Raw genomic sequence first — 12037 nt, forward strand, 5'->3', positions numbered from 1 at the left:
CGTGACAAGTATTTACAGATATAGAAGTTTACCCCTTGCCACATACTGTTCTAGGTGAGTGACTCTCAGAGTCTTGTCTAAAGCCTCGGGGAGGCCCAGTACCCTCGAGGAGTCTTGTGAGCTCAAAACTGCTTTCATCCTAATGCTAAGCAACCCTTTTGCCTTTTTCCTCGTGCTCACGTTTACACCCATGGCACAGAAGCAGTGGGGGGCAGAGCTGCTGGCTCCTCAGCTGGAACCAAGGCTCGTGGTCATTCTAGTCTTCATTATCAACATTCTCCGTTTTTGTTTTTAAAAAAGCCAATCTTACTTTAGGAAGCCCCAGTGAAGCAGTACATTTTATTATATCTTGACCCTTGAGTACATGTTCTTTCATGTTGTATGTGACAGAATCGAGGAGGCACTAAATACTTCTACATGCTTGTGTTCCAGCTGAATTAGTCACTTTTTAAAAAGATTTTATTTATTTATCTTTAGAGGGGAAGGGAAGGAGAGAGGAAGAGAATATCAGTGTATGGTTGCCTCTTGTGCATCCCCCACTGGGAACTGGCCTGCAGCCCAGGCATGTGCCCTGACTGGGAATCGAACTGCGATTCTTTGGTTCGCAGGCCTGCGCTCAATCCACTGAGCTATGCCAGCCAGGGTGAATTAGTCACTTATTTGAAAGAACAACTGGCAAGTAAGCGGTGGTTATTCAGGCTTTCTGTTATTCAGACAGAAATTTTCTTGAAAATGAATGAAGTCAGCGTGTAACTTCACGGGAAACCCCGGACTGGTCCAGTGTGGAGGGCTGTCCAGTGGCCAGACTAGGTGATGTTTCTTCAGGGGACAGGTGCTCCCGGGGCCTCCTTGATGTTAAACAGCATCGAGTCTTTTATAGCCGACTCATGTTTACAAATTCTAATTCAAGGAAAGTTGTGTTTTCAATACTGATAGGTTTTCAAGTAACAGAGGTAAAAAACATTCTCCAAGGTTCACCTACTACAGAACCACTTATTGTTTAGACCAGAAAAATAGAGCTGAGGTATTGAAAGCCATTTCCAAGGTAACACTGTACAAATGCATGATTTATGGCCTAATCTCATATTTTATCGTGCTTTAAACTTCCAAGTACTTTCATATATACATTTTCATCTGATCCTCACACAACCCTGTGAGTATAAAAGCAGCTTAAAGATAAGAAAATCGAGACTCAAAGAAGATAATTCTCTGAATGCACTTTGTATTTCCCTGCCCTTTAAACTTTTATCTCTGAGGGTCTGAAATAAGGCTGAGAAAATGCACAAGAGATAGAATCTGTGAAACGTGGCAACTAATAGGTGCAAAATCAAATAGAGATGAAGGAACCAGAGAATTTTCTGAAATCTCTTGCTTGGGCCCTTGGGAGTGACCCATTAACTGAGAAAAAACATTGAGAAAGAGTAGATTTAGCCAACAAATGTCTCCTCATTCTTAGCATGGATAGACATTGGTGTTACAGTCTCTATGAGAAAACATGGCCTGCATGCCAGTAACTCTGATTCAAGGGGCAAGTGGCAAGTGCCTTAAGAAAGGCTTGGTTTGCCTTCAGTTCCCGGTCAGGGTGCATGCCTGGGTTGCCAGCCAGGTCCCCAGCCGGGGGCAGTTGGGGGCAAGAGGCACCCCATCCATGTTCTTCTCTTTCTCCCTTCCTTCCCCTCTCTCTAAAGTTAAATAACTAAAGTCTTTAAAAAAGGAGGAAGAAAGAAGGGCTTAGTTTACGTCCCGTAGCTGTTCACAGGTGGGAAGGAATGACTTCTGGGCTCTGGGGAAATGTTCTGGAAGAGGAAACCTTTAAAAGGTGGCTTGTAGAACGGTCACATTTGGGTAAAGGTGGTTGCGAGGAGACAGGATGATTTCGATTACAGAAAAAGTGAGAGCAGGACAAGGAAGGGGGAGGGAGTATCAGGTACAGGTTGGTAAGAGCATAGTATGTGTGCAATCTGAGCATGAGACATTATTATTGAAAACAGTTACTCCAATGTATTATAGGAAATGGTAACTGCTGCATACTGGTCAGTTGTCCACTTTGTATTTACTTATTTTTTTTAAATGACATTTGCCAAACATGTCTTTTAAGTACAACTTGGTCCATTACCTATAAAATTTCATTTTTCATTGACTAGGGTAAGGATTTCAAGTTCAGATAACATAATTGATCTCCTCGGATGTTGGTTTATAGTTATAGAGAATGTCCTGGAAAATATTTTACTCTGGTCTTATTTTTTTAAATCTTTGGTGGCTTATTTAAAGTACATCTGCAGTCTTTAGATAACTTTATTCTCTTCACACTTAGAAATTCATTAATCCCTTAAATTTTATCTTCATCTGAACTACATCCCTGTGTGTGTCATCAGATCTCCTTTGACATTAGTGTTTGTCTTCCAGGTCTTCTCCTTTGACATTAGTGTTTGTTAATAATCACTGAAGAATTTCTGACTTGGATATTTACTACTGTTTCTCCCCTAGATAAGCCAGATAAATATGATCCACGTGACATTAAAAGGCTACAACAAGATGATAACTGGGTTGAAAGTTACTTACTTTGCAGACGTGATGTTGTAGATGAAACACTGAAGATGCTCGATGAGAGTTTTCAGTGGAGGAAAGAAATGGCTGTCAATGGTAAGCTGTTCAGTCTACCTTGAACTGTATTCTATCTCCTGCATAAATGTTAACTGTTTTACTTTCATGTAATAGTGGTTTTGTACTATTATTAAGCAGTCATCATAAACATCACAATATAGTGTTTTATACAGTCCCAATAATACTTTGAAAATAGTGTCATATGGCCTTGGCTAGTGTAGCTCAGTGGATTGAATGTGAACCTGCAAACCCAGGGGTTTGCCAGTTCAATTCCTGGTCAGGGCACATGCCTGGGTTGCAGCCAGGTCCCCAGCAGGAGATGCACAAGAGGCAACCACACATTGATGTTTCTCCTTTCTCCCTCCCTTTCCCTTTCTCTAAAAATAAATAAATAAAATCTTTAAAAAAAAGAAAGAAAGAGAATAGTGTCATATGCCTATGTCTAAGCTGGATCTCTGGAAAGGCAATCAGATCTGGAAGGAGCAGAATCACACTCAGGCTCTTGGCTCACAGCAGTCTCCTAATCTGTGCTTGTTTACTTTGGTGCCATTAAACAGTAACAAGACAGCATCTTCACTATCAAGCCTAGAGATAAAGAGATACCATTTGCCTGGTTTTCTCTGTCGTTGACTTACATCTTCCTCTCCCCAGAGTTCCTTGTGCTAATCAGGATTCCATAAGGAATTACTGAACAGGCATCCCCTAAGAGCAAGCTTATGCCTTTGGCAGCCTTCTTTTAACTGCTGTATTTGAAGGCCTACTTCAAGATGGAAATTCGCTCCACAAATGGGAATTTGAAGCCTCAGAGGGGGGTTTATTATAATCTTCAAGTATATGGAGAACTCTTCATAGGAGAGTTACCCATTATCTCTCTCCTCCTGAAAATTGAACAAGAAACTGCCATAACTGTTGGTTTTGATGGAGTATATAGAAGGATTTCCTGACCTGGAAGATTATAAAACTATGGAGTGACTGAGTCTGAAGACTTAACACAAAATAGCCAACAGATAAATCCAGGGCAGACACTGTCCCCAGTCTTCACATTTGTAGAGGGAATCCATCAGAGAGGGAGTATTTAAGAAATAATTTGATTCGAAATGTCAAAACTGTAGGTCACTTCAACAAACAATGGAGCATTTATGAATCAAGTAAAGAAATATTAACTGCTATTTAACTTAATAGTTTGTCTTACATAGAATTGCTTGTTTCCAGTGGTAAACTGCTGATAGATGATAAAAGCAGGTGGAGAAACATACGGAAATCCTTGAAAGTTCTTGGGGAACTAGCAGTTGAATGTAACAAAAGCCTTGGAACTCGCTGCCTCGGTCTGTTGGTTATCAGCCTCACTAGAGACTGAATGGGCGTTTTTGTTCCTCCTACTAAAGGAACTAGCATTTTTCTTGAAGTATTTTTCCTACATACCCCAAGATTATAAAATGTATTAAACTCTACCAGATATCAAAGCCTGTAGAAATATATTATTTTGCAAAAGAAACCGCAGTGATTTTTTTCATGAATTCTGGGGCCATAATGTGGATGTTTATGGGCATGTTCTTGGAAATTCTCCAGCCGTGATAATATCTGTCTGCAATTCTTCAGGTGGAACACAACCAGAACATGGAGATGTGTCCACAGAAATAATGAGTGAGGTGTCAAAGGGCAATGGATGTTTTTCATTTCTCTCATCTGTGTCTATAGAGCTTGTTTACTTAGTAAGAAACACCATTTTTATTGCCATTCTATCCAGATGTGTGAATAAGCTTTATCTTCTGTTACATCAGAACTACTATGTAACTTGAATCTTACATTGTGAATTTTCTTTTTTAGAAGGCCTCTGTCTAAGTTATAATAACTCATCACAGTTTATTACTTTTTAGATCTGACTGAATACTCTATTCCCAGATGGTTACTGGAGATTGGAGGTATTTATCTCCATGGTTATGACAAAGAAGGCAACAAGTTGTGTAAGTCTGTTTAATTTCTGTACTACTGGCTTTTCATGAGTTTGAGATGTTCTTATGTATCTCAACAGCATTAGTAATAGGCGGCACTTTCTCCACATGTGCCACCCAGCAAGTTTCCTGTAACTGGGGATTGTTAAGGCCCTCTTGACTGAGCATGGTGATACTACCGTTTGCAGTATAATAAAACACACGAGGTTAAGTGCTACATCCTCTGACACAACCAAAATAGTGTCATCCAGAGTCATTAACTTCTTTGTAATTGGACTGATATTAAAATTCAACCCAGTATTGTTATGAAAAACCTTTTTTGACAGTCCCTAATGATTGATGAATGGACTTTTTTCAAGTTTCCCAGTCTGCTCCCCTTAGCTTCTTCCTCAATCTATGTGATAGCAAGAGAAGTAGTAACGCTCATTCCTGCCATACCTGAGGACCCTCTTCTCCCCACCTTGCCGAAAATCCATTTTGGTTTTGTACAAGGCAGGAGTGTTAGAGCCCCATCCCACACAGAGTCGGGGCAACTTGCTCCCCTTTGATGTGCGGTCTGTGCCTGGCCAAACAGTACTCTTTGCATTTTCCTTATCTCTGGCTACTCCCTCTCAGTCTACTTTTTTCATTTCCGACTTTCCGCCTGACCCTTGAATGTGCTTCCCTGGCTTCATTCCTTTCTTGGCCTCTTTGAGTCTCCAGCTGATACAGTCTCCATGGGTAATCTCAAGTACCTTGACAGCTTCAGCTGCCCCCCCCAAGCAGCCATGAGCCCACATCGTCCCCAGGCCATATGAATTGATTGCCAGCAATTCATTGCCACCCAGCTGCCTTTACCACAACATACAGCTGAACGCACCCCCCCCCCCGCATCTCACCCCCGGATCTGTCTCTGTACTGCCCGGCTTAGGCCAGCAACTGTTGCTTTCCCCTCCAACAGGGCTTCACACACCCCCTCCCCATTTCCCCAGCACTTCCTCAGTTCAGTCCCTCACTATCCCCTTCCCCCCAATCCCTTCCCAAGGCACCCCCTGCTGGATTTGCTTCTCTGCCTCTTCCAGCCTCCCCTCTGTGCTGCCGCCTGAGAGCTGTTGTCGTAGGAAGATCAAAACACCTTAGCATTTCATTCAGGGCAGTTCAAGCCCAGCCCTGTCTGTGTAGCCTCTCCTCTCGTCATTCATCACATTTTGTCTCAGCTGCCACCATTTCTGAACACTTTGCCACATTCCGCGCACATGCAAGACACCCACTCACACCGCCATAGTGCTTCCCTTCGGCTTTTCCTCTGAAAGAACATTTTTTCTAGTGCTTGGCAGAACCGATGGCTTTTTTTTTTGTTTGTTAAGCACACCGAAGAGGACTCTTAGGTTATTACCAAATATTGTTTGTTCACCTGTATTTTCTTTCCCTCTTAGTTGCGTTTCTTTATTTCCTAAAAGGATGGGGAAAAATAGTTTCCTGTTTGCTACTCTTTAAAGTGCCCAAGTGCACACTATTTCTTATTTTACAAAAAGGCAGAGATGTTTTTAATCTTACAAACAAAATGAATTAGAAATGGAGAAATGGCAAGAATGCTATGTGTATACAATGACATTATAATGCCCTAAACATTTTTCTTATGTTCTGCTAAAAGTATGGATCAGGGTGAAGTATCATGTAAAAGACCATAAAACCATCCTGGACAAAAAGAAGCTTGTCGCCTTCTGGTTGGAACGTTACGCTAAAAGAGAAAATGGAAAACCCATAACAGTGATGTTTGACCTGTCAGAAACTGGGATCAATAGCATAGTAAGCATTTTTTTTTTAATGCTAAGTCATTGTTCATCATGGCGTGCTCCCTCCTGCCCTCCCTGCCATTCCCCTTGACCAAATATTGCTTATAAAATTGAGCTAACCAATTTATGTCTGGGATTTACTTTTCCCCTCTGCACTGTGAGTGAAATGAAGCATAGAATAGGATTTGCAAAGAGGTAAATTTGCTTCAGTGTCTGGCATTGAAACTGTAGGTTTCCTAGAAATGTTCCTTCTCTGCTACTCTGTGGGGGCTGGCAGGGTCCTGAGTAGATGCGGTAACAGTGAACTTTTCAATCAAAGCCGTACCCAACAGCATCTAGCCCTGTGCCTGGCACAGCATAATGCACCCAGTAAATACTGAGGAGAGAGACAGCCGCTCTCTGGTGTACCATTAGATTCATACTGTGTTTTACAGTTGCAGAATATTCCCCTGAGTTTGGCACATACAGCACTTTGTGATTTTGTTGGCGCTGCTGGTTTCCTTGTGTAGATCTGTTTTTCGTCTCACTTGGTGAGCTTTGGAAACCACTTCAGGTGATTTTTCCCAAGCTAAAAAAATAAGTAAAACCTAACAGTCCTTATTCAGGGCCCTTGTGACCTTGGTGGTAACTACAAACCCTTTGTCGGGGATGGGGATCCGTCAGCACATGGGTTAGAACTGTTGTCTCTTACATTCAAACCCTGGCGGATGCTGGTAGCAGTGCCATTTGCACACCTGCCTGGGACAGTGTTCGAACCTTTTTGAAAACCCACTTGACAAAGTATGTGAAGAATCTTAAGGTGACCAGAAGGGAGAGGGGAGGGAATTTCAGGGGAAAAGGGGAAGGGTTTGCAGGAACAAGTATAAAGGACACGTGGACAATAACAAGAGGGAGTGGAAACGGGAAGGAAGTAGGGAGGGCTGCGGGTGTGGGCTGGGATGGAGGTAAAAGGCAGAAAACTGTACTGGAACAATTAAAATAATTTAAAAAAAGAATCTTAAAGTGTTCACATTTGTACTCTTTGTCTGGTAACTAACTTCTAGAAGTCTATTCTAACAAAAGAATCTTGGGTACAGAAAAGCATTATGCCCCAGATTGGTTTATCAGAGTGTGATGTGGAATAGTGAAAAGTCAGACAAAATTTGTATGTCAGCACGGGGCAATGGTAGACTGTGGTGTTGTAATGGATGTAGTATGTGTAATGGTGTTCACAATGGATTTGTAGTACTATTGAAAAATACCTTTCAAAAAAATGTTTTTTAATTCTCCCCCGAATATATGTTTATTGATCTTAGAGAGAGAGGAAGGTGAGGAGGGGAGAGGGGAGAGAGACATTGATGGGAGAGAGAAAGATTGATCAGTCACCTCCTGCACATGCCCTGAGAATGGGGACCACACCCACAACCCAGGCACATGCCCCTACCCAGTTGACCACAACCTTTTAGTGTATGGGAGGATGCTGCAACTAACTGAGCCCCTGGGCAAAAACTACCTTTTTTTTTTTTAATGAAACCAGCAACCAGATTATATCATAGTGCAACCTCCCCCCCAAAAGGAAACCTTAGACATTTAAAAAGTCAAAACAACAAAAAGTCAAAACAACAAAAACCTTAGACATTTAAAAAGTCAAAACAACAAAAACAACAACAAAACTGGGGATAATCACTGGAGAGAACTAGAGATGAGTTTTGGGTGATGGAACCACAGATTTTTTTTTCTTTCTTCTTTATTCATCTATATTTTAAGACTTCATTGCCCTGGATTTTTTCAATGTAATTTCTGTATCATTGACTTTTAAATTACAGAGTAAATCGTTTTATGCCCAAAATCTAAATCAAAATGCCTTTATAAATAATATTTCATAAAAATAAATTATGATTCTATTATGTTATGGATAATAATTTTCTAATTATTAACCAAGATTCATGAAAAATACATGTTAATGTTTTTTATTGCCAAATACAGGGGTAAAGAATGGACTTGAACTGTCTGATTATTTTTTCAAGCTACTAAAGATATGCTATCTCATTATCTTCAATTCATAATAAGGTTTATTTGCATGACTAAATATTTAAATCAGTATTTTTCAAAATACTTGAATCTTACTGAATTATCTTTCTATATCATCCCAATAATTCACAAAGGGTTTAAGTTGGCTTACAGCATGCATTGCATACACAAGTACAAAGCAAGTACAAATAATTTAAACAATTATTTGTTAGAGTTGGCTGCTAATTTATCTATAAGCTTTCAGCTGCCTACCTGAAAGCAATGGGATCCTTTAACATTGTTCAGAGGCCACACTTTAAACCCAGCATCCTAGAAGTATATGCATTCCTGATACTTAAACTAGATAGAAAAGTCTTTCGTGGGTCCTCAAAGGGAGGACATTTTACAAGATAATGAATAGCATCCTTGAAAACATTCTCACGGAATGCAGACCAATAGTTTCACGGAGCTTTTTTATGGAGCACTCACTAATATATATACACATCATAGACAGACATCCCATCGGATCCACTTGAATTAACAGTAACTTCAGATTTTATAAGCAAGACCGTTCAATTACATAAAAGAGGTAAAGAAGAACATTGATAAAGGCTTTTTAGGCAAAGTCTCTGGGGGCCATAGATCATATACAAGGTAACCAAATTTATATATAAGTAGTTATTGAGGTGTATCTTGGACTCTTAACTTCAAATTATTAAGCTCTATGCACAGTAGCTATAATTATTAGTTTATAAAGGTATTATTACATAGTAGGATTTATGCCATAATACTTAAAATAGGTAAGGATTACTTGCTTACAGTTTACTACAGTTAAAGATCCTACAATTCTCATACTAGGAATGTCTTTATAGATGCTCTAGGACAACCCACCTTTCAGTAATTGATGGGTTTAAGTTTGCCTGGTTACATGTATCTTTCATCCTATAGTCCTTATAAGATGGCTGATCAGCATTAGTAAGTCAGCTTTTGGCCATGGAACAACATGGAATGAAATGATCCATATGAGTAGTTATCCTAATAACCTGATTTCATGTTGCTGTATTCAGTGCAGTGGAATCGACCAGACAGCTGTATTTGTAAAGTCTTCCAGAAATTGAAGTCAAATGCCCTGGCAGGTGTGGCTCAGTGGATTGAGAGTCAGACTGTGGAGCAAAGGGTTGCTTGTTCGATTCCCAGTCAGGGCACATACCTAGGTTGCAGGCCAGGTCCCCAGTAGGGGGCATGCAAGGGGCAACCACACACTGATGTTTCTCTCTCTTTCTCTTTTACCTTCTTCTCTAAAAAAATAAATAAAATATTTTAAGAGAAATTGAAGTCAACGAACAACACTTGAAAGTAAACTGAGAAATTGTAATTGTAGTTCTAGGTCCCCAAATAAGAGGAAAGAAGGTAGAAGTGAAATAGCTACAGCAGGCCAGTGTGATCAGATTCATTGTTGAATAAAATATTAATAAAATATATTTTATTGAAGCTATTATGAGGTATAGAAATTAGCTTTAAAAAGCAAATATAGCATAATTTATGTACATATGTATTGTTATCCCAAGTAGTCAGGTTGTAAACTATACCATTTTCAATCATTCTTTAACTGTTCAACAGTTTTTCAGAATTTCTCTAGGGTAATTGCTTTTAGATGATTTTATAATGCCATGCTACCTTAGCAGCCTGAAGTATCTAAGTAGTTTGAGGTAAAATGAATAATATTTAACATTCTGATTTTTAACTCAATTTTAGGACTAATTATTATAAGTACCTTAATGACTTAAAACCTTAGTTCTTGGGAATATATATATATATATATAAGCTTATTTTTAAAGAATTTAATAATTGTCTCATTTGTATTTAATAATTTATCACCTTTAGAAATGTACAGTTTAAAATTCTCTAATGTGGACCAGTCTTAAAGATTTAAATGTATAATTTCTTTTAGGACATGGATTTTGTACGCTTTATCATCAACTGCTTTAAGATTTATTATCCTAAATACCTCTGTAAGTAACTTATTCCTCTGTAGAAATATGGAATGTAGAAACTGTAAACAATATGTGAGATTTGTGTATTACAGACTTTAATAGCTGAAACATTGTTTTCTGATGAAGGGCTGAAATGTGTTCATAGAAGTTTAAGCTCATGTTGTAGCAGATAGAGGGAAATTTTTTCATAAATAATCATTGTTCTTAAGAGTTTAAGTTCTAAACTGTACATATAGCATCCTATTACATGTATACATACATACATATATACATGTATGCACACATATAGGAACATAAAAACACACATTTATTTCCAAGATTCTCCCAATTTTAGTCATCTTTCAATTGAAACAATTCCTTTAAATATTTACTATATAGAACTTCCTACGTATTGGGAACAGATAAGCAACAGATAACATGGACTGTGATAAGCTCTAGTCATACATACAGTACATTGTGGTACTAATTGCTATTTACAAATTGTCATTGAGTAAACACTTAACTAAACTGTACTATGTTTGAATCTGGCATTTGGAGTTTGGTTTTAATTGTGATTACATCATTAATTGCCTGAATGAAGAACTCTTAAATCTTGCTAATTTTTGATTTATTGGATTTATATGATGGTTTTCCTTTGGAGAAATGAAGATGCCTTCCCACATAAATAGTCAAATATTTTTAAGCTCAGTGGGTTGAATACAAAAAGACAAGAGAGAGGCAACAGGGGCGTCAGCAAATGAAAACTCTCAGGTCCGCCTGGGCACACCCTGGCAGATACCACAAACAGGGTCTTTTAGGACTAGTGACTCAGGGAATACTACAGCATAAAATCCCCAAGTTATCTTACTGTAGCATGCTTTTGCAGTATCATTAACATGAAGTGCAGAACAGACAAGAACCGTCATACACCCATTAGCCCATTTATTTCTTGTCTCATATCTTCAAAACCTTGGCTGTTGTGTCTTCAGAGAGAGTAGTCATGAATGTTTTCAGGAAAAGACAATGTCTGCTTTGGGGAACCTGTGGGATCTGAATTCTTCCTGCATCTAGCATGTCCCCTGGTTCATTAACGCTTGCTGAGCAGTGCCAGTCAGTGGTCACTAGGGAATCAGCACCTCACATTATTAGCTTGCTTCTCTTATGTACAAAATGAAGTAAAATGTTCACATCTTTATTGGACTGTCTAACGGAGTTTGTGAAGAGCCATTTATAAATAGTATTATTAGTATTACCTCATAAAACACATCCAAGATTTTTTTGAGAAACCTATTAATAAATTCATGGCTCAATGCAAAAATGGATTACATTACTATTTATTCATTCCAGTTAATTAGAGAAAATGTATATATTCTACTTATATAATGTGATTTTGCAGACACTGAATCTTGTAGCAGCTTAAATTGGTTATGTTTCAAAGTCTGTCATGAAATATAAGTATTATTTCTTAATATCCTGAGTCCAAATCTTTTTACACATATCTCAGATGAAGACTCAAGTATTAAGTACCAGGGTACCTCATTGCAGATACCTTGTTCTTTACATGTGTTTTACTGTCCTACAGTAATATAATCATTCTTGCAAGTTCTCTGCTAAGAGAAGAATGAAATTACACTTTAATTCTTCTGAAATATACGAATAAATTGGATATCAAAATCCCCTTTGTGTTTTCTGATTCTTTCTCACAATAGGGCTGTTTAGTATCTTCATCAAAGTGTGCAAAGAG

The 12037-nt window shown here is 38.7% G+C and overlaps 1 protein-coding gene across 2 annotated transcripts in view; it reads left to right on the forward strand.

Annotated features, from left to right (window-relative positions):
- MOSPD2 (motile sperm domain containing 2) overlaps nt 1-12037 on the forward strand; it is a 41874-nt gene that overhangs the window by 13079 nt on the left and 16758 nt on the right. For both annotated transcript variants that reach the window (XM_037046335.1, XM_037046336.1), the window contains exons 3-6: nt 2488-2643; nt 4482-4568; nt 6190-6344; nt 10272-10332. In XM_037046335.1, the coding sequence (XP_036902230.1) occupies nt 2488-2643; nt 4482-4568; nt 6190-6344; nt 10272-10332 (459 nt within the window). The remainder of the gene's footprint in view (nt 1-2487; nt 2644-4481; nt 4569-6189; nt 6345-10271; nt 10333-12037) is intronic.

This window comes from Sturnira hondurensis, unplaced genomic scaffold (genome assembly GCF_014824575.4).
Source record: "Sturnira hondurensis isolate 20B ecotype Veracruz unplaced genomic scaffold, ASM1482457v3 Scaffold0005220, whole genome shotgun sequence".
Lineage (NCBI taxonomy): Eukaryota > Metazoa > Chordata > Mammalia > Chiroptera > Phyllostomidae > Sturnira > Sturnira hondurensis.